This window comes from Lineus longissimus, chromosome 5, assembly GCF_910592395.1.
Source record: "Lineus longissimus chromosome 5, tnLinLong1.2, whole genome shotgun sequence".
Classification (NCBI taxonomy): domain Eukaryota; kingdom Metazoa; phylum Nemertea; class Pilidiophora; order Heteronemertea; family Lineidae; genus Lineus; species Lineus longissimus.
Window position 1 is genome coordinate 11,347,721 of NC_088312.1, and position 22,382 is coordinate 11,370,102.

General features: G+C 41.3%; 1 protein-coding gene across 9 annotated transcripts; it reads left to right on the plus strand.

Moving 5' to 3' along the window:
- The first annotated feature begins 1,196 nt into the window (after positions 1–1,196).
- LOC135487867 (zinc finger protein 287-like) lies at positions 1,197–21,998 on the plus strand. Of its 9 annotated transcripts, XR_010446896.1 has the most exons (5): positions 1,197–1,276; positions 2,004–2,687; positions 3,031–3,585; positions 6,728–7,799; positions 8,398–8,511. XR_010446896.1 is itself a non-coding variant. In XM_064772018.1 (4 exons), exons 2-4 carry the CDS (start codon positions 2,028–2,030, stop codon positions 21,984–21,986), a joined length of 1,317 nt encoding a protein of 438 aa, XP_064628088.1. In that variant the 5' UTR covers positions 1,197–1,276; positions 2,004–2,027; the 3' UTR covers positions 21,987–21,998. The 9 variants fall into 9 exon arrangements, 8 of the variants coding, with proteins under 8 accessions (XP_064628088.1, XP_064628087.1, XP_064628086.1 ...); XM_064772018.1 differs by lacking the exons at positions 6,728–7,799; positions 8,398–8,511 and adding an exon at positions 21,885–21,998; XM_064772017.1 differs by lacking the exons at positions 6,728–7,799; positions 8,398–8,511 and adding an exon at positions 16,887–17,718.
- Positions 21,999–22,382: the final 384 nt, after the last annotated feature.

Sequence of the window (22,382 nt, forward strand, 5' to 3'; positions counted from 1 at the left end):
GTGGATGATTTTTCATCAGGTTGTTCAGGTTACTTCGCCTTATCATCTTGCATGATAATCAATTACACTGCACAGGAACCTGCACCCCAGAGACCCCAAAAACCCAGAGACAAGTAGACACCCCTCTGGGGTTTTGGGGTCTCTGGGGTGCAGGTCCCTGTGATTACTATAAAGGGTCATTCATAATGTTTAAGGCATGTTCTTATTGACCCAACCGTGACCCAATTAATTAACAGGGGCCTTGACACCTTTTCAGTTCCTACCGTGCCCTGAAGATGGCGATGGCGTAGTTCTTTCATGAAGTCCATGAGGCTCCGATAACCAGCTCAACGAGGGGGAGTTGGGCCACGAAGATCTGCGTGGTTCGGCGCTGAAAGTGTTAATCGAGGGGCCATAATAACTGTATGGTACCTGCGCTGCACGGATAAGTTACTTGGTTGGTACGCAGGTTAGCTAGGATGGAACCCAAATAGTACCTTGTAGAATTCGTACCAGAATTTTTAAAAAATAAATTGATGTAAAAATAACATCTTGGTGAAATTTCGTGACTTCCCAAATTAACATTCCATTGATTGGTGGTTGGTCACACCTTGGAGGAATTATACTTGACAAGTATAATTCCTCCAAGGTCACACATTCTGAACCATCGGAGTTATTTGGTCCGTTGAGTGGATTCAAGGCTTGAGGGTCAAGATGTAACGGAGTCCGGGACAGCAGAGTGGATCCAAGGCTTGTGAGGGTTAAGATGTAACGGAGTCCGGGACAGCAGAGTGGATCCAAGGCTTGAGGGTCAAGATGTAACGGAGTCCGGGACAGCAGAGTGGATCCAAGGCTTGAGGGTCAAGATGTAACGGAGTCCAGTCCGGGACAGCAGAGTGGATCAAAGGCTTGAGGGTAAAGATGTTGTTCACATTGTAGTCTACGCTCCTACAACCCTACTTAATCCTAAGTACAACCATATGAACCTGGATGTGTGTGCTCGATCGTGTTTCTTATCACCATGTTTCGTATCGCCAAGTTCTCTTAATAAAAAATGTACATCCACTAAGTTTTACCATGGAGGTATAAATAAGATTTATACCTCCATGGTTTTACTGTGATTTTCTTTTCTTGGGCACTGGTCCGAGGCCACGCTTGTGACGTTTAGGTGAATTGGTGGCCGCTAGATGGCAGGTGCAGTGCATCCCACTTCCCACTTCCCATTCGCGTCTCGTTTTGAAAACAATGAAAATTTTAAAATGTTGATACCAAATTTGTGATTTAAACCCTGATAAAAGTGCGTAAGAAAGCTATAAACCTGTTTTTCGATCGCTTTGGTATGCTAGGTTTCCTTTGATGTGATGAAAATTACCGAGCAAGCCATTGAAGATGAATGTGCAGCCGGTTAAACATCAGCTTCTCATCTCGACCCTAGGCCTACAAATGTACATGAAATGATGCATCCCAAATATGTATTTGTGACTGAAGTGAATGAAAAGTATTTGTATTGCCAATTGTATTTTGAAACTCATCATTTAGTGCTTTTTAGCTGGTACCTGTATTGTGGTAAGAGGGTAGCTATCCCCTTTGAAAGTTGAAGATTTGACCACGTCCACAGTACAGACCATGATAGATAGGCCTACAGGCTCGCACAGGCCCCTGAACTGAAGCCTAGTCAGCAGGATTATCAGGCTAAACAATGGGATAAGCCATGAAAGGAGCTATGATCAGGGGCCTGTGCACAGACAGCCCCAGTGCGCATGCCGAAAGCCAACATTCGAAGAAAAAGCCAGTGAAGACAGAAATGAAATGAAGCCACAAAACTGTCAGGACTCTCACTTTTTTAGTGGGTGGGTCGTTCATCATTGGAGTTAGTTGGGCAGACTTCCAAGTGTGTATAACATTGTATGGATCATTGGCCTACCAATCCCATGGTCCATGGATCCTTAAGGGCTGGGCATACAGTACATGTATCTTATCAGTGTCTCTGATGCCACATTTGTCATTCTCCACCAATTTTTCAGGGGGATGTTGGCCACCTTTTGGTGATGATGAGAGACGAAACCATGCCGGAGTCGCAAGAGGAAGAAAGTAGTCCTGCCGCATCGGCAGCAAACACAAATAATATGCAGATGGAACTGCATTCTAAGGGAGCTGTGCTGACCAAAGCCTGGGCTGACCTGTTCAGTTTTTTAACGCAGTATCAGGCGGAACTGACTGTGAAAGAAAATGCTGTGGAAATGGCGGAACGGGAGATCAGTATTCGTAAAAAGCAGCTCGAAGACATGAAACCTGTTGTTGATGTTGGAAATGATGAGGTTGTTAGATTGCAGGAGTTGATAACAAACAAAGAAAGACAATTACACAAAGTGCAGTCAGACTCCATGATCAATGAACAAATGTTAAAGCGTGTACAATCAGATTTGACTTGCAATCAAGAACTAGTTGAAAAGTTACGAAGTGAACTTCTCGAAAAACAATCGAATATGGTGCGATACAGAAATGACTTGGATCGATATAAGTCTGATTTGAGTATAAAGGAGGAACAGATTCAAATTAAAGACAGTCTAATGAAAAAGATGCAAAATCAGCTGATGAAGGAAAACACTGAACTCCGTGATCAGTTGGAGTTGGAAAGAAGGGCACATGAATTGGAAAGGAAAACACATGAAATTACCAAAAGACATTTACGTGATAAGGAGAAAAAGGTAATAATATGTCAAATGGAACCAATAGTTCTTACTCTCATGACCCACTTATTTTATTGCAACTTTTTCAGCCCCTATTTCCATACTCTCATTGCTTGATGTGTGAAGTGATGGATGTTCTCACTGGCTTGAGTATCTGGCAGGTTTTTATCAAAAGTTGTTTTTTCTCTCAGTACCAAGTGAGCTTCTGCTCTCACTGATGAGCAGAAGCTCACTTGGTACTCAGATTTGGAATGTACAGTGTTGATTTCTACTGATATAAACAAACACTCGACAAAATAGATAATGAAAAAGATGATATCTTTTCAAAAGAAATTTGAATACGAACTGCTGTATTTTTCAGAAATCTTCCACTGTATCTCAAGTAGCTGTGAGTGACATACAAGAGCCTAGTCCACCTCTTGACCTCTCCGTCTTGGAACCAGACAACTTCGGAATCTCAAACATTGTTAGCTTGTCCCAATCACCAACACAAGAACCTCAACAGCGAGCCCAAGAATTGTCTCCAGATTCGTCGAGCGGTGTCGATTTCAAGGTGGAAGAAGAAGAAGGTGACCAGAGATTTCGGTGGCAGACGACTGATCGTTTGGACCGAAAATCTAAATACTCTGACTCTTCCTATGATGAACAATCACAAAAATTTACTGTTATGAGTCCAAAAAGAATAAAAGTTGAACCAGAAGCCGCCGAAGAGAGCGAAGTATTCTTTCCACTAACAGTGTCAGACCATGACACACTGAACACTTCACTAGCTGATGATCTGACAATCCCTGCTCAGATGCCAGGCACCCCTAGCTCAGGGACCAGTGACAGTAATCCGGGCCCTGTACCGATATCAGGCCCGATCCCGAGCACAAGCGCACTTGTAATGCCCCCTGGTGCAGAGGGCGCTGAAAAGGTAGGAATCACTGTTTTAAGCTTTTCTTGGTGTTGAGAGTTTGCTGTGCATGGGGGGGGGGGGGGGGTTACTTATGTTGAGGACCAGATCTTGAAATATCTACATGTAGTCTCCATCCGAAAAATGAGATTTTATTGTTGGGATATTGGATCCTGAATTGAAAGTGGTTGTCTCCGCAGTGAGAAAAATACTGTTAAGTAGGGATTTTTTGGTCGACTTTTCTGCCTCTGTCGGTTTGTGACATCTTCCTCTCCAGGAATGAATATTAAAAAGATTTTGTTGTATTTGTACTCAAGTCGGATCTTGCCAGAATCTAAAAAGCAGCAAGCTCTCAGCACTGGCCTGAATATGGCATGTCACAATGAGGTCGATTGATCAATTTGGTCAATTGTCTACATTAATTCCAAATAAAATACATGTTCGTAACGAAAAAGCTCTTTGGAGAGAAAAAGCTTACAACTTGTAGAGCCCTGTACACCTGTATTGCTCCCAGTCATACATATCGGATATATATCACCGTTGCATTGGTTTATAATAGGGGCTGCCAAGTACCAGAGAAGTGAGGCCTTATTGTAACGGATCACAGACATGGCTGATGACTGAACTGACTCCTTTCAAGAAAAGAAAGAGAGTGCATACAGATTTTGAAAATTGATTATTTGCATGCTAAGAAAGGCATCTTATTGTGACATGCCGTGGACAGATAAGATGATGTTTAAAAATCATGGTAGTAATATTAAAGCCAAGTAGCCAACTTGTCAATAAGTTACATTTGGCTTAATCAACTATACATAGTACATGTACATGTACATTGTGACATGATCTGCATCTCCTTATGTGGGAGCATCTTACATGTAAAACCGTACATGGCTGCAACGCTGTCTTTTATGCAATCAATGGAGATGATACATGCTATGCTGCGATACTATAAGCATGTTGATGCATTATCATACATAAAATTTTCACAAGGTACATGTCAATGTATAAAAATGTAAAGTGTGTGTGTGTGTGCATGGTTTGAAACACTAACCAATAGAGTGGTGTAGAATTGAGATACATTCCTTGAAGATGATCCCTGCATGCTGCCCCCCTTCTTATGTTGATGATGTGAATGGGATTGTGATTGATCAGAGAGGAAATACATACATGTATCTGAAGGACATTCTCCCGCCCCAGCTATTTATTTCAGATCTGAGATCGTCATGAAGTGGTGTTACACATACTTTCCGTCACATGTATGATTTGTACATGTACACTCTCCGTCCAATAGCCAATAAAATTCAGATAGTACAAACATGTGCTTCTATGTATAACAATACTGAACTCCTTCAAGAATGGTTTTAGGGATAAACTTACAGAGAACTGATAGATAAAACATACAAATGTAAGTCAAGACAAATGAGGAGACGTCCATCTTGGTGGGAATATTGCAACATGGCCCTGTCATTAGAAACCGCTACAAATTGAACTTGGGGGGTGGGAGAGGGGTGAATTTTGTACGAGTTATACATTACCCCACTATTTCGTGCGCCTTTGTCGTTATCAATCAAAGCAATAGAAACAAAAAGTCATCGCTATGAATTTTCCATACGCAATTTTCTGATTGGAACTGTTGGCAACGGTGTTCATTTCTAAACTTTCAAAGATGACATTTACATGTTCTTCCTGGCATTACTTGCACTCGGCTTTAATACAGAGGTTTTGATTGGTACAGGTAATGGGTGCCAACACGACGACAGCACACTTCACAGTTTGTGATTTTAGGGCAGATTTACCTCCATTTTGTCATTGAGATTCTGGCAGTCTTCAGTTCTGTTTTCTGTGTTCGGAACTTCTTCTTAGTGACATGGCAATCCCCTTATTACAGTTTTCATTGTTGGTGCAACATGTCAAGGTCCTGCAGATGTATGAATCTACGATACAACGTAGTGTACATGTTCGTGTGGGGTTCTGTTGGTTATGGGTTGATGCTAGATTCCACCATTTTGGCTAGAACTTGAAATCTAAAAGCAATTAAAACTCATTCAAAACGTAGAGAATGCTCATTTGAAGGGTGGGAGTCAGTTCTTTGTTTTCCAGCCAACAGCCTCCCAGGTTTTAAAAGGGCATTCACTTCATTTGGAAGGAGTTCTAATTAATTTTGGATTTCCGGTTCTCGCCAAAATGGTGGTACCTATTGCCTTGAACCCTTATAGGTTTGCTTTGCGGTGTATTTGTCATTCAGTTGTACAGCAGTCTCTTTGGAATAGGGAGAATATTTATAATAAGGCAAAATGATTCGGAGAGATCCTGATAAATCTTTTCTCTCATCTCACTCTCTGTCACCTGGTCTTGTTTTCTGATTTCAGTTTGTAACTAAGGCCAATAGAAGTAGGAAATCTGTTATTTGGCCCGAGTCGCGTCAGATACCTTCTATTGCAAACAAGACATGGAATTGCCTGATATGTAGCAGACGTTGCAGTAGCCAGCAAAGTTTCCTTTCTCACGCCCGTTCTCACACTAGACCATACAATTGTGGATTCTGTAGAAAAGGCTTTTCACTGAAGTCCAATCTTACAAGACATTTACGTATTCATACTGGGGAGAAACCTTACACTTGTGATATTTGTGAGAAGGCTTTCTCGGATGCCTCTGGATTTAAACGTCACATGGCGACCAGACATCAAACTGATAAATGCTTGAAGAGTCAAACCTTGTGTTACCGGTATCATAAAGACTAGAGGGTATAAATTAACATTTGGACATGCGAACTCATGAATGTGAACCTGCACATGTAGAATATGTACCATGCGTGGTCAGTGCATTCTGACTGAGGTAGAAACCTATGTCTTGTGTCTGTCTAAAATGTGAGGATATTCTCTCAGGCAATGCACTGGTAATGGTATTTTCAGGAGAAACTTGATTGTCAGTATGTATCGTAATTCACCAGTCGCCTGTATAGATATGTATTTATCCCAGATTTGTGTTGTAATCATCTTCCAAACTCCAGAATACACTTGTTAAGGAACATGGATAACCTTCTTGACATTTTGTAACACCATTTCAACCCTCCCATGCACTGTGATGAAGGCATCCTTCAGTAAATTTTCAAAACCTTAGATTGACATCCAATTTTGACTTGGTCCTCTTCTTGCCTTTTCAGAATAGGGGTTCTGAACTGGAAGATGGAGTGACTGGCGTCTGGTGGTGCGGGTTGTGTTCAAAATTCGTCGCCAACAAAATTTCTCTCGCGTCTCATGTTAAGGAATGCCAGAAGAAAAACAAACCTTTTCCTAAAACTGAGTCTGCGCTCATAATAACTATGGGACCTGATGGTAAACAGAAGTCTGTTGTTGTCGAAACAAAACAAGTTGGGCCAGAATGTTCAAAATCTTATAAATGCGACAAATGTGGAAAAACGTTTGCTACTCATTATGGGATAACGTCTCATGCCAGAGTTCACGATACCAACCCTTTTAAGTGTGGTAGATGTGGAAGCCGCTTCATCAATGAGAGCTGTTTGAATATGCATCAGAAAATCCATCTTCCGTATCTGCATAAATGTCTGGAATGTGGGAAAGATTTCAGCAGTAAAGGCCGGTTGAACTATCATTCTCAAGTGTACCATCCAGGGAAGGTGGCAGCGTACCGTTGTACTCCTTGTGGGGAAAGCTTCGCCAGTCGACGCGAGTTGTCTATCCACACCCAGGTCAAACAGTGTGGTGACAAGCGAGTCCAAACATCTCCAAATATGAGTACCGGTACATGTAGCTCAGCCAAGAAGTGTACCCAGTCTTTTAAGTATCCCGATAGGAACTAGTCTGATACAGTGCTGGACCTCAAATGACAAACTATTTTCTGGAATACTTTTCGAGGAAGCGTTCTTTGTCAGCTCATAATAAAACACAGGAGGTCGAGGAGACTCGAGGTTTCAAGTGTGAAATGAAATCTGGAGAAAAACTTACCACACTTCTTAGAGATTGTCTTCACATTTGCAAGAAAACATGATACTTCTTCTAATAAGTGTGATTTGTGTGAGCTTAGTTTCAGTACCATTAATGGTTTGGACAGTCAAAAAGCACAGCATACAGCTTCAGAATCTTCAAGTTCTGCGAAAAAGTGTGAGATTTGTTGGCAGACAGTCGGTTTGAAAATTCATCATTCAAAGGTTCATTCAAAATCACGCAACTCGCATAAAATTGATAAATGCCAAAGACAGAAGTTTGCTGCTGAAGGTGATTTATTATTCCATCAATGACCCATCATATTGTTAATCTCTATGGTGCCAACTATGTTTGAGCAATGAATTTAGTCTGTCTTGTCATCTCCAGACACACAGCAGGCGATGACCGCCAGTTACATACAGTTCATCATGCCGATGTTACAGGACTCAGTCATGGCTCAAACTTTCCTTACATACAGAATTTCTCTTCTTGTGGATTTAAACCCTTTGTTCTAGCGACAAATTTTAACAGAGGAATACTTGTAATCTATAATAAGTATACAGTAGAACCTCCCTTAGCGGACACCTTTCTAATAAGGACAACCTCTCTATTAAGGACGCTAGTTTTGGTCCCAAACTGGTTGTTACCATTCAATTTGACCTCTCCCATCAGGACACCTCTCTATCAAGGACAGCATTTGTCAATCCCAATGGTGTCCTTAATAGAGAGGTTCTACTGTAGTGAAATCTCTCAGCAGCAAAGTCGAGATGAATTTATGCAAGGCATTTAGTGATGTTACACGACATTAGGACATCCCCCTTCTGATGATTATATTTGGAACTTAATGTCAAAAACTTGAATTTAAAGACCTCCTATTTTGCCTTTTCAGCCTGGAGTTTCTCAGGTGAAGGAGGCAGATTCTCACGACTGGTTCTGCAGTTTGTGTGGGAAATGTGGAAATGGCAAGGAGTCTTTCCGGCTGCATCTTAGGCTGTGTGCGCTAGAAAACAACAAGCAGATAACAGGTTCTGAAACAGACATTATGCAGTTTATGGTTCCGTTGGATTCTTGTAAATCACTAGTACAAAATGAATGCGTACCAGGCGTGTCTGATCGCGATCTGGTAACTACTATGTGTAATGAATTCGTGTCAGATAGTGACTTGGTAACCACGTGTATGTGTGAATATTGCGGACTCGTGTTTGACAGTAAATCCGAATTAACAAACCATTGCATGGAACTCCATTCCGACACTAAGAGACACAGATGCGAATTTTGCGGCTATACCTTCTCGAGCAAGCGTGCTTTGACAACGCATAAGAAAACACACGAGGAACCTCTGGGTTTCAAGTGTCAAATCTGCAGTAAAAGTTTCCGCACTTCTCGAGGATTATCCACGCATTTTGAACTAAAACACAAGATTTCAGGCTCTAATTATCAGTGTGAGGTCTGTCGCCTAAGTTTTCCAACTTTATGCAGTTGGAAGACTCATTCAAAAGCCCATCACCCGACGTCAGAATCGCCCATCACTTACAAGTGTGAGCTCTGTTGGCTAAGTTTTGCTAATTCTCAGGAATTGTCCTCGCACATGGAACAAAGACATGGTTATTTTATGTGTGAAGTGTGTCGGTTAAGCTTTTCTACTTCTCAGGGATTATCCTCACATTTGGAACAAAAACATGGCAATTATAAGTGTGAACTCTGTCTGCAAAGTTTCGATACTTTGCGTAGTTTGAAGAATCATTTAAAATCACATGATCCAATATCGGAATCTTATAAGTGTGAGGTGTGTGAACGTAATTTCAGTAGCACCGCTGGTTTGAAGGTTCATTCCAAATCACATGAAACGTGTAAAGTGCATAAATGTCGACAGTGTGGACAGGTATTTGATGACGAAGGCGATTTGCTTACTCATGCAATGACGCATCATAATGCTCCTTGTCGATGTCTACATTGTGGACTATGTTTTAGCAACGAATACAGTTTAGTTTTGCATCTACGGAAACACACATAGCACAAGTTCTCATGTAGCGCAAATGTTTGACTCGGAAAAATCGCTGCCTGACAGTTTTTCAGTAGTACATGCAGTTTGCATTTGTTTCTCTATGTACAGCATCAATGTAGAAATCGAGGAGAGATATTCCCTCGTGAAATGGATTTGTTTCCCGATGCCCGATGCAATCGAATGATCTCTTTAGATGAGTCCCCATAAAAGGCTCAAGCATTTCTGGTTTTACACTACAGTGTTGGTAGTGCATTGAAGCTTCAACATGTGAAGCGTTCACTTTATTTGGATACAAGCTTTTGCACTTCAAATTCAAACAATGTTTTCTTTTGTTTAGTGAGTTTTAAAAGGAGCCCATATAGGGTTAAAATTGGTAGTCTTCATGTGAATAATACAGCTGATGACATACTCATGTTTGATTTGTGCTTTATTTACACAGAAAAGCATGCTGTGTAGTAGCTCAATCAAAAGCTTTTATACAACTTATCAAGGATGTACGCAGTCTATGTAGCGTACAGACACAACTTGCTAATATCAATGTTGGCATGTAAAATTACCCACACTAGAAATGTCATATAAGGTATCGCAATGAACTAATTTTCGAATGCGCGTATAAATGATATCAAATTATTTTTAATTCAAGTAGTTAAATATTTAAACTGATTTGTTTTCACCGAAACTCCCCCTCCTAAATGGAATATGTGATATGTAGAATTTACGACCCCCATGTTCATACACAGGAATCCACTTATTGGTCAATAATGTCATAACCTCCCTATTAAGGACACCTCTCTAATACGGACACCAATGCCCAGTCCCATGAGTGTCCGCAATAGAGAGGTTCTACTGTATATATTAAACATACGTATTACTGTATTATGTATTGTTTGTTCTGTGAAGACTTCTCCCCAGGCCAGTTAGCCCACAACTGCCATGTGAAGGCCACTGGATATCAAGCGGCTACAGCCACTGGGAGCACTTTAAAATGACATGCTCAAGAAGGATTTTGCATGGGATTTCAATATCGCTTTGAATTCAGTTCATGTTCACCGAAAATAATCAGGGGGACGGGGATACAACCATTTTTCGCCCCGTACATTTCACTTTACTCTGCAGTAGCATGCATACAATGGCACCAGAATTCAGGAATAGGAATCGCCAATCATTCGGTAGATATCAAACATATTGCACGTGGAATTTTTCTTTTCTCCCTGATAACGCTCTATTTAGGTATTTTGGTGTCTTCTTTCGAATGAAGGGATTTCAACTTCGTTCAAAAATCTTTTCAGACGAATATGAAATAGGTGCGCAGTGGCATTCCCATTCCTGAAACTGACCAGTACTGTTTTACATTTTCAGCCCTACACTGCACTCTCCCTGAACTTCCCAAACATGAAAGTGCGCGCATGGTCTTGTTCCGATTGCGGTCGGCTCTGTAATAGCAAGAAAAAGCTGGATATCCACCGCAGGATGCATACGGGAGAGAAACCTTACAAGTGCACCTTTTGTAAATGTTGGTTCTCACAGGAATGCAACATGAAAAAACACATTCAACGACAGCATGGCCCACAAGCTTTGGACAATTTGGCCAAAATAGAGCATTTCGGGTCGTCTGATTATGACTGGCCTCCCATGGCTGCATCGCAGGAGAGTGTTGAATGCGAACTCTGCCACGAAATATTTTTCGATGCTGAAGTGTTCCATCAGCACATGACAGTAGTTCACCAGAGAGTGCTGTTGACCACAACTTAACAGAATTGAGGGCTCTGTCATCAGACACAGCCTCTTGATTTCTTGCCTACACTGACGATCGTCCTGTACCGCAACAGCGCAGTTCCCTTTCCCTGTGAAAGTGTTACTACCTGTTCTTCTAAAGGATCTTCTAAACACGTTCGCTGCTGAGCTACGAATATACTCGAAAGCTGGTTCCTGCTCCATTGCCGAGGTACGAGTATATTCGGAGCAGTCTATGCAATATTCCATGTATTGCAAATGACTGGCAAGGGTGAATACGCTTCCGTTCTGTAAAGTATCATGGGATATACATTTATTCTAGTGTGTTTATTATGCACTAGGTGTGCTCTAGGCTCATGGCCTACACTCGTGGTGTGGCAGTGGAGCAAAACGCAAAACCTGGTTAATGGCGGTGCGCTCAAAAAAATGGGGCGGCAGTGAACGAGTTAAAATGCTTTGAAGCTGAAAGAGTCAAAAATACTCTCCCTTCACGCCCCTTTCCTCCCGAAGTGAAAGAAGTGCCTGTTCCGTCTGCTTCAAGTTGTTACCTTGGAAACCGAGAGGAAACAAATAGCCGACAAAGAAGATACACAGTAGAACCTCTCTATTAAGGACACCCTCTGGACTGACAAGTGCTGTCCTTGATAGAGAGGTGTCCTGACAAGAGAGATCAAAATGAATGGAAACAACCAATTTGGGACCAAAACTAGTGTCCTTAATAGAGAGGTGTCTGCTAAGAGAGGTTCCACTGTACGTCTTTTGAACCCTTCCTCCCCGAAGACAAAAATGGTTTTTCAGCTTCCTTGTATTTTGATAAGATCCCTTTAGTGATATGACACCGGTGTCATTGAACCTATCCCTCTTGTCCTGAGGGTGTACATTTCCTATTCCTACCAGAAGATGTCTTCAAGAAGACATTTCTGAAGGGATGCAACAACTACTGATTGAGTTCGTTGATTCAGTTTAATATGAAGTCAGTATTTACGTGATTGCACACGGACTACAATACTATTGTTGTAATGATTATGACAACAAAGGACGAATCAATAAAATAATTTACATGTAATTTGCTTTCATCTTTCAAATCGTCTTTTACTTGATGAGTGAAGTGCACTACTAAAGATGAGTCACCCTCAGATATCCAAGCCATTCCCACCACTTTCCAAGTCCAATCGATCAGATTTTCCCTTGATTTCTCAGCCCCAATCTTGCCCGGTTCTCCTGCATTACCAGTAGTACTGTATACTACACTCATAGTTGCATTAGACAGGTACACTTGACAGTACCATTACATCTGAGTGTTTCCATGGTTACGTGTTGTTAATGGTCCTCATTATTTATGTGGGTATGTGTATTCAAGACACTAGAGCAGTACTGTTGTGTAGGAGGTACGTGTACTTTCTTGATTCACTGGCAGTTCCCTATTAACCCCTTGAAGTACAAAAGATATCAAAAAGAATATAGATATCAGAAAGTTTTGCATGGATAGATTCCAGGAAGAAAAAAAAGGGATGCAAGTCAATAATGGCAAAAAAACAATATCAGTCTGAATATCCTGGACCACTACCTACTGTATTATAATTATCAAACTTTGGGAGCATATAGTCCGAGTGTGTAACATGATAAGGCATCCGAAAACCAGAGATAATTTTATTTCAGACTTGATAATCCGAGGGGTGGGGGATAAGGTTGGCTGCCCATTTCAGATGAAAGTGATGTAAAGCCTTGAACTTATTTTGTAGATTCAATTACTGCATTGAGAAGTTAGAAGAAAAACCCCTACGTTATTTTGGTACTGGCAATTGAACCAACCAATTTTTGTTTTTGCAGTTGACAAAGGGGATGAAATATAGAACTGATACGATACCCAAGGATATTGAGGGCCCGCCATTCAAGTGTCATATCTGTGATCATGAGAGCACCGCCAAGCACGGCTTGATAGCCCACATGAGGAGGCACACGGGAGAAAAGCCATTCACGTGTCACATCTGCCACAAGGCATTCTCACAAAGTTCAACGCTCTATACGCATTTCAATATCCACACTGGCGATCGACCTTTTAAATGTTCCATTTGCGAGAAATCGTTCTCGCAGAGCTCGGCACAGAAGCGTCACATTCGTACACACGCTGGCGAGCGCCCGTTCAAGTGTTGTTTATGCATGAAGTTATTCAGCAGACGTTCAACAATGGGGGTTCATTTCCTCCACGCGCATGGCATCGAAATGAGCGAGGAACACGTACGGTTGAGCTCACTTGACCAGGTTGAACTGGTCTGTCCCAGACCCACCGGGGCCAGTGAACAATCTAGTGCTAGAGATCCGGGCAGTCAACGCACTGAAACTTGTGACAATCCATTCAGCTATCTTCATTAGACATGATGAGACATTCTGCCACTTGCTTTGAACAATGAAGGTCTTGATTTTGTATGGTGTCCTGTGGACAACCTACTGTGACATCTTCCATCGGAAACCATTAATGCCCACATGTCTCGGTGTCTTCTCGTTTGCTATCATTGGGGGAAAAAGTAATCATTTGTGAGTTATCGTTGAACATAGGTGGCAGCAGCTCCTAGTCCAGTCAAGCACTGACAACTCAAACTGCACAGGTCATTCTTCACACCCATGGACTTGGGCAGTTTTAGCTCTCAGTTCCTGGTTGTGTCTTCAACTTGCCAAGTCACATTTTCTCATATAATACAAGGACTTCTGTACATTCGATCTCTCTTCTGAACTGTGAGTTCTTGGAATAAGAACCAGTGCTCATTACAGTTGCTCTACATGTGGCTGTACCGACTGCATCCTGACTCTCATGCGTTAGCGTCACCACTAACGAGCGCTGGATGAGTGATTTAGCGATCTCAAAACATCGCGGGTCAAGATGTACTAGCTGTTGCAATATAATTTATTATATTCTACATTGTATTTGTCCTCAAAATATAGATAAAGGTTTCAGTCATATTGATGTTATGGTGTGATTCATGGACCTGGTAGTGTTAGTGATTTTCACTTCCATTCACTTGCAGTATATAAAAAAAAAAATCAATTGATTTATTGATGAATAAAAATGTATTCCTTCAAAGACCAGTACCATGTGACATGGCATGTAGTCCTTTAAAGACCAGTACCATATGTGACATGTCATGGCGTCAACTTGTTTTAACTTTTTTTCAGGGACAGCTTGGAATTCAGTGAAAAACGAAACAGGATAGATTATGCATGCGGACGCAACTAACACTTGTCTTGATAAACCATTTGAAAGAGTTGAGAAAGAATTTCGATCGATAATCTCCCAATACTAACCTAAACATGCCAATCAACACAGCTTACATCCTGACTTCCTATTTTCCAGCTGATCTACAGCGCGCTAGAGACCCAGGACGATGATGAAAACTCGGATCCACCTGTGCATTTTGCGGCGGCAGAAAACACGTGCAGGATTTGCGGAAAGTGGTTCAAGTTCCCAAATAGTTTACTTGTACATTTGCGAGAGCATGACCATGACCAGACTAAACGTCCACTCGACCTTGCAAAACGTCCGTATAAATGTCCAGTTTGTAATAAAGGATTTACGCAGAAGTCCCCTATTAAAGCTCACATGCGGATACATACCGGAGAGAAACCGTACCAGTGTTTGAAATGCGGCAAAAGGTTCCGCCAGAGTAGTACCCTGTTACGCCACCAGAGGGACTCCTGTTTGTACCGAGCTGATAAGGATTAGCCAGTTAATAAAACGCCTCACAGAGAAACTGTTTGTTTCTGATGAGATTAGTGTGCACTATATGAAAGCTAAAAATTCCAGTTTGCAAGACACGCAACAATCTTGATAACGATTGAGAGAAGTGTCTACAGAGAACTCAGTAGGGTCCTGATATGTCATCAAGGAAAGTCATTCATATTTTTTTATGTGTTGATATTCAGATAAGGATTGCCTCTGATTTTGGATATTTTTTCCAAATTTGTACGGTGCAAAATGATTATTGGTAGCTAGTATTTTTTTCTGAATTCTAAAAACCAAAGTGAGATTATAATGGAGTGTTTTTGTTTGTTTTAGCAAAGTGAAAAATTTGATTTGTAACTTAAAAGAACTGATGAGGACAACGGCCACTTGGCTATGTGTAATCTGTGAAACTGCTGAGTGCAAATTTAATTTCACCAAAGTATATGAAATAGGCTTGAAGTAGAGTCATTGTTGGATGATTGTAGATTAATTGTTTGTGAAAATGTCTTTTCAATCTAGAACATTGAAGATTAACTGTACAGACATATAGCTGTAGAATATAGATGTAGAAATATTTTAAACACCATTAAATGTGCAATTTTGTAAAGTAACGATGGCTCTGATTAGCTTAGTATGCAATTTATGATGTTCTTGTGATCCCATTACGCCATATTGAACACAGCCTTTGAAGCCAAAATGATGAGGTTGTAAAACCGTCAGTACAATGTCACTATTCCTTATAACTTGGAATAGAAAGTGAGTACAATGTCACTATTCCTTATAACTTGGAATAGCAAGTGACATGTCGAAAACTATACATGCGACAGCAATGCATCACCTAAAACATCTTGTCATCATTTGTCTTTCCAAAACCATGTGTTGGCCATGGCAGCACTGGTTCAAGGTTCAGCCACTACCACTTCCATGCCGATCTTCCGTCGTTACGCGTATATCCATCCTTCACCGCCGATAAACTCCCCCCTGATCGGCCGTCAGAAGGGCTGTTACTTTATCGGTAGTGTCCCTGCATTCCCTTCCTTTCCCAGGCGTCCATGTCGCAACAACACTAACATTACACTCACTCGTGGTTGTCACACGAGACACGCACTGAAAGATATCAGAATGGAAGACCAGGTGTTCAATGAGTAAGAGTTCCAGGGATGCTGACCTGACCCAAATGCACACTGCATGTTGTATAGAAGAAGGGTAACCTGATTCTGAGGTTGGCACTATCAATTCAGGCCATCATTCAATTACTTTGTGTCGAGCAATTTCATTGGCTACCTGTTTATTTGTATGTGTCTGACGGACTTCCCACCCTATTGTGTCAGCGGTGAAAGGAGGAGACTTTAGGATTGGCATTCACTGCCGGTAAGTCGGCATGGGATTAATGCCAAATGTGCGCTCCATGGTTCCTACAGAAAGGTTTCTGGATTTGGCAGGGAAGTGAATCAAGACGGTACAGTTGTACAGTATATAAGCATTGTATGAATACGGACTTACATTTCGTTTGATTTCAACGCTGGTTGTCTCTCTACGACACTGGAACCCGATTGTTGCTGAAGTAGTGTTTTTGCCATAGCTCTTTTTTGGGGGGCTGGTGGTCTTGGTTTCCTTGAACCCTTGAAATTCATTTTGTGTATACTTTGCTGTTTATTGGATGGGTCTGAAGCCAGTTTTGAATGGCTACACTGTATATCAGTCTAGAGTCTTTGAAATCCCTATTATGGCCATGTGAAGATTCTGTATCCATGGTCCCTATAAATTGGTGACGACCCCCAGAGACTAATGTCTAGTTTTGAAGAATGTTCTTTGACTATACATGTTAATTATTTGGTTCCATTATATTTCAGGGCAGCTTCCGAGAGAGCAACATTTTCATAAGAAGAGTTTATCTATGTTGCCTCACTTATATTTCCAGTTGGTGTCTGCCGGCATTGAGGAATGTGATGGGTCCTTGATCACTTGTCCGGTCTGTCACCTCAACTTCAACAACATGGCCCTCTTCCGCATACACCGAGCCCGACACTTCACCGAGATATCAAAGAAAAATAAATGCGGCCAGTGTGGGATGGAGTTTTCCCGCCGATGGTCATTGTCGAGACATATGATGACGCATACTAATGAAAGACCTTATAGATGTGACATTTGCGGGAAACGATACATTCAGTTAGGCAATTTGAAATCTCATGAAAAATCAGTGCATGGACAGACATGGGTAGGGTAGAGATCGTTTTCAGTACATTCAGTCAACTGTTGTGGTGAATAAAATGTGTTTTAAGACGCAATCATGGGTGAGGTCAAAGGTCTAAGATAACACAAGTGTCAGGGTTAGTGTTTGTGTTAACTGGAGCCAGAAAAAATATGGTTGAAGTAAACACTGGGTAAACACTGAGTTCACTATAAGTTAACACTCGGTCAACACTGAGTTAACTCCAGCCGTCTCTAGCATTTCAAAATGTGTTATAATCTGCGGTTGCGTCCTCCAAGTCTTGTTCGATCAGACAGAGACTTGCTTGTAAAGTGGTTCTTCTGAAGATGGGTGGTCCTTTGGAAATTTTCATGGCGAAAACCAGCCACAGCTTGAATCATTGGTCTGAAAACATTACTGCCTAGTTAACTCTGAAACTTGACCTCAAAAGTGTTAACTCAGAGTTAACCTCTAAGGGTTAGTGTTAGCCTAATGCAATTCGTAATACAAATTTGTCTGAATAACTCCCGATGCTCTGGTTAACTCAGAGTTAACTCTGGGTTAACACTAACTCCAGTTCCGAGAAGTGTTAACTTCGGGTTAACTCGGGGTAACTCAACACTTTGTCAAGGGGACAAATGGGGTTAGTGTTTAATAGTGTTAGTGTAAACTCTGAGTTTACTTATTCTTTTTACCTCACCCGTTGTAGAATATAATTATTTGGATAATAATATGTAAAAATTTTCAAGGAGCCCTCATGTACGTCACTGATGCATGCGGCAGAACACTTTACTATTAAAGTACACTGTTACTTAATGAATTCTTATGTAAAGAGTATCAAATATGGTATGTAGTCTTCCACCGATGGTCTTTGTCCTGACGCATGATGATCAATACTAATGGAAAAACATATACAAATGTACAATAAAACCATTCACTTTAGTGTCACCCTGAGGGCTGACAAGTGCTGTCCTTGATAGAGAGGTGTCCTGATTAGAGAGGTCAAATTGAATGGAAACAACCAATTTGGGACCAAAGTTAGTGTCCTTAATAGAGAGGGTGTCCTTAATAGAGAGGTTCTACTGTAAATGTGGTGTTTGTGGAAAATGGTACAATCAGTTTGTCAATATGAAATCTCCTGAAAATCAGTGCAGGGCATTGCCTTTGAGTTTGACCGACTTCTAGCATTGCCGCACGTCACTGGAGTTGGTAGCCTCGCACTCGTTCCCTTGAAAATCATACCAGTAATGGTTACAATGAGATGTATTGAATAGTTGGCACCAATAGCCATCAGAATGTGTTGTTACAGAGTTCAGTGTTGTGATTAGGAAGATGCTATACATGCTTCCCGAAATTGGTGGCTTGCATTGGAACTAACTTTTCCCCCTTGTCCGTCATCAAAGGCATTCAAGTGTGTTGGTCAACCATGACTATCTCCTTTGTCCCTCCACCATAAGGCCTAGTTTCCCCTTATGACATCACTATTTCGGACACCAGCGCCCCATTTCTGGAAAGGTGTATACCGGGGCTAAGTCACATTTTGACAGAATTAAGTTAGTAACTTTTTCTAACACTAGATGGCCCTCCGCACATTTTCTGCACAAGTTTCAGCATGTAGTGAAGTGTATAAAATAAACTATTGGCACTAGAATGTACTATTTTAAGGGCCGTGGAAATAAATAAATTCAGTGTTTTTGCCATTTTTCTCAAAATGGACAAAATGTGACTTGACCCCCCTTATGGCATTTGGTTCCTCACTTGTGAGTGTTACAATTAGGATTAAAATTGTAGACTCTATGTGAAAAAAATAATATATTCATCTGTATATCTATTGTAAGTTGTGAACAATGAACTGTCAATAAATTTGTCCGTGGTGTATTTTTGGTGATAATGGTATACTCTAGATCCATTATTCTGTGATCATCAGATGGATACTGTTAGGTCTATCTTGTTTTCCTGCTTGCTTTTCTTTCATACCGAAGTGAGGTACTGGTTATCTCACCAAACACAGAGACTGTGGAACTAAAATGGAGCCAGAACCTTAAAGGCCTACACGGTTCGTTAAAAATTTTGAATTTGTAATTGAATTTCATAATGTCCAATTGCGGAAATGCGTACTAACTATAAATTTCACCATTGCCGTTGTGTAGACTGATATACAAATACTATGAATACTAAGTTTCAACAAATTTGTATTCACAATAACTGCACTATGACATTGTGTATTAGTGGATTTCTATTTAATTTGACCACAAGTAATTACGAATGGCATGCCCCTTTAAGTACTTTACCAGCTTGGGAGAGAAGACACAGCTCCATGCATCCAAAGGAATGTTTCATGAGACAACCAATGCCTCCATTTTGATATCAACATAGCAAACATTATTGAAGGGTTATGTAATTTTTCCCCTTAACATAAATTTTAGACAATGATTACCATATATGCCAACCCAAGTGGTTATAGACTTGTGACATCAAAACTATGTGCACTGAAGCTTAAAGGCGTACGCTGTTTGTAATTACTTGTGGTCCAGTTAAATAGAAATCCACTCATTCACAATGCCGTAGTGCAGTTATTATGAAAACGAATTCGTTGAAACTTGGTATTCATAGTAGGTCTACACAATGGCAATGGTGAAATTTACATTTAGTGTGTGTTTACGCAGTTGACGATTTTCAAATTCAATTACAATTTCATTTTTTTGACGAACAGCGTTGGCCTTTAAACGAGGCCTAATCCAACATTGAAAACAATGTAACCAAGGTGTTGTGAAATGGATCCCTTGTATAAAGTTCAACTTTGCTAAACATATATGTCACTACCTCAATTAATGTAACTTGTGCAATGGTAGAAGGATCTGAAAATGAGCGTAAAGATAAAACCATTCATTTGTTATGCACTTGTAACAAAGATATATGGAAATGTGAAAACTTCTGCTTGCTTTGACAATGAGTTTAAACTGCGTTATTTCCTGCCACTAGCTGTTTAAGATCGGAGATGTAAAACCTGGAACGGTTTACTGAATTGTAGATAAAATACAAATGAAGAATGTGAATTTATCATGATGTAACAATAAAAGATTATTGTTGAATTTTTATGTTCTTCAATTTTTTCTCTACATAAAGCGTCTAAGCAAATTTCGGTTCCTCTGTACATCACCAGACGGCACTGTCTCTCTTTGCATTTGAGTCTGTTATGAGAAACTTCAAGGCTCTTGGGAGTGTCTTAATCTTTGGCACCAATTTAGGTTGTTGCTTTGGCCTGGGGACAGAGTCTTTTCTTGCCCTGGGAGGAGTCCACCACCAGCTACTGTCAACCCGTCCTGTGGAAATCTGCCCCTGGATGGACTAAAGCAAACATTTCCCTGGTTTCCTCAGGAAATGCTCTGTACACTTGCAGATGAGGTCTTAAAGGGGGACTATAGGCAGGAGCAGAGGGGCTAATTTGGCCATCTTCAGTTGACTAGTATACACAGTAAGGGCCCTTGGTCATGTCAGATTCAGCACTAAATATATTCCTTGTACAAGCATGAATGAGATGTGAGAGACCCCTATTGGCAACTTTGTGTAACTTTATCTTGCCTGCCAAGCTGCTGCCTATATTGTCCCTTGAAACTTGGTAGCATCAGGTACTAGAAACCTCTCTTATGTCCCATATAAAGGACAGACGTGCCTAGCCCTTTGAAAGTGCCTGGAGGTATCCACTTTGCAAGCATCTGATATTGAAACCAGAAGTGGAGTTTTGAGCATTGAAGCCAAAGGCTTGACTACACACACCACAGGTAGTGCCAATGCCACACTAAGGAATTCACTTCAAACCACTTGCTCCCTCAAACCGCCTTTACAGACCCCCACGGGATCGCAGGAACTTAATGACCACCCTGAGAGAACTGAAATCCTGAACTCCGGGTTCCGAGGCGTCTGGTATTCCTGTATTCCGAGTCCTTCTATGGTTTCCTTGCAATAATGGCTCTCCCATGGCATGCCTGAATTAGGTAATATTTAACGGACGCATATATTCAGATCTAGTGATACTTGGCCTGCTACGGGCCGATTTCAAACACCACATCTCTGCTTGGCCGGCGTGACGAAGCAAAAAATCGCAAACAAACATGAACATCAAAAGCTTTTCACCTATTGCGCCTATCGGACGGAACCTTTAATGAGAAATTTCAACTATCATGTTCCCCAAGATCCCTTGATCTGAATGCACAAGTTGAATTAGAACTTTAACCCGTCTTTGAAGGAAGGGCGTGCTGTTTCGAGGGACTCGGAATTCAGGAATACCAGACGACTTGGAACCTGGACTTGGCACTTGATGCCCGTAGTTCAGTATTTTGATTCTCCGGTGTGATGAGACTGGGGAATAGCTTGGAAAATGATCAGTCACACCCGCTTGCCCATCATTGTTGCTTTATCTGGATTCAAACAAGCAGTCGATGCGGGTACCCAAATCCTGAAGTATTGGAACAAGCCAACAGAGCACAGGATAGGGGATGTACAAAACCAGGGACTGGTCACACTTGCCAAAACCCATCCTGACTCTCATGCGTTTGCGTCACCACTATCAAGCTCCACAAACTACTTCCCTGGGCCAAAAAAATGGCTTCCGAGGCGGAAAATGTCAAGGATTGGGGTGAACAATTTAGCAATCTCGGAACATAGTGGGTCAAGATGGCCAAAATTGAGCCCAATTATTAATTTCCGTTTTGCCAATTGTCCTTTCAGATCAACAGAACTCTTTGTAAGCATTGTGGAGTGAGTCCCCCACGTAGTTCAACAGCCTACCAGACACATCATCATCAACCAAACCTGCCTAGTTTGTCGTAAACACTTCACAGATGGAAGCAATCTAAAAGTCCATGGACGTCTGCATCACGGGCGTAATGAGGCTTCAGTGCAACCAATGCAGGAAACGTTTCAATCAGAAAGTCAATCTGCAGCGCCACAAAAGCGACCCGTCACAACCAATTGGGTGTTAAAGGGGGACTATAGGCAGGAGCAGAGGGGCTAATTTGGCCATCTTCGGGTGACTTATATCCACTGTAAGGGCCCTGGGTCATATGAGATTCTGCACTGAATATATTCCTTGTACAAGCGTGAATCATTTTGACGTACTGTGAGATGTGAGAGACCCCTATCGGCGACTTTGTGTAACTTTATCTTGCTGGCCTAGCTGCTGCCTATATTATCCCTTTAAGTTCCCAGGTGTATAGTATTGAGTAA

What these genes read in the sequence shown, in the direction of transcription:
- LOC135487867 (XM_064772010.1), top strand. Translation starts at nt 2,028, where the DNA reads ATGATGAGAGACGAAACCATGCCGGAGTCGCAAGAGGAAGAAAGTAGT. An exon ending in TACGTGATAAGGAGAAAAAG is followed by an intron (nt 2,688 to 3,030) that starts GTAATAATATGT and finishes TGTATTTTTCAG; the next exon opens with AAATCTTCCACTGTATCTCA. An exon ending in GTGCAGAGGGCGCTGAAAAG is followed by an intron (nt 3,586 to 8,397) that starts GTAGGAATCACT and finishes TTGCCTTTTCAG; the next exon opens with CCTGGAGTTTCTCAGGTGAA.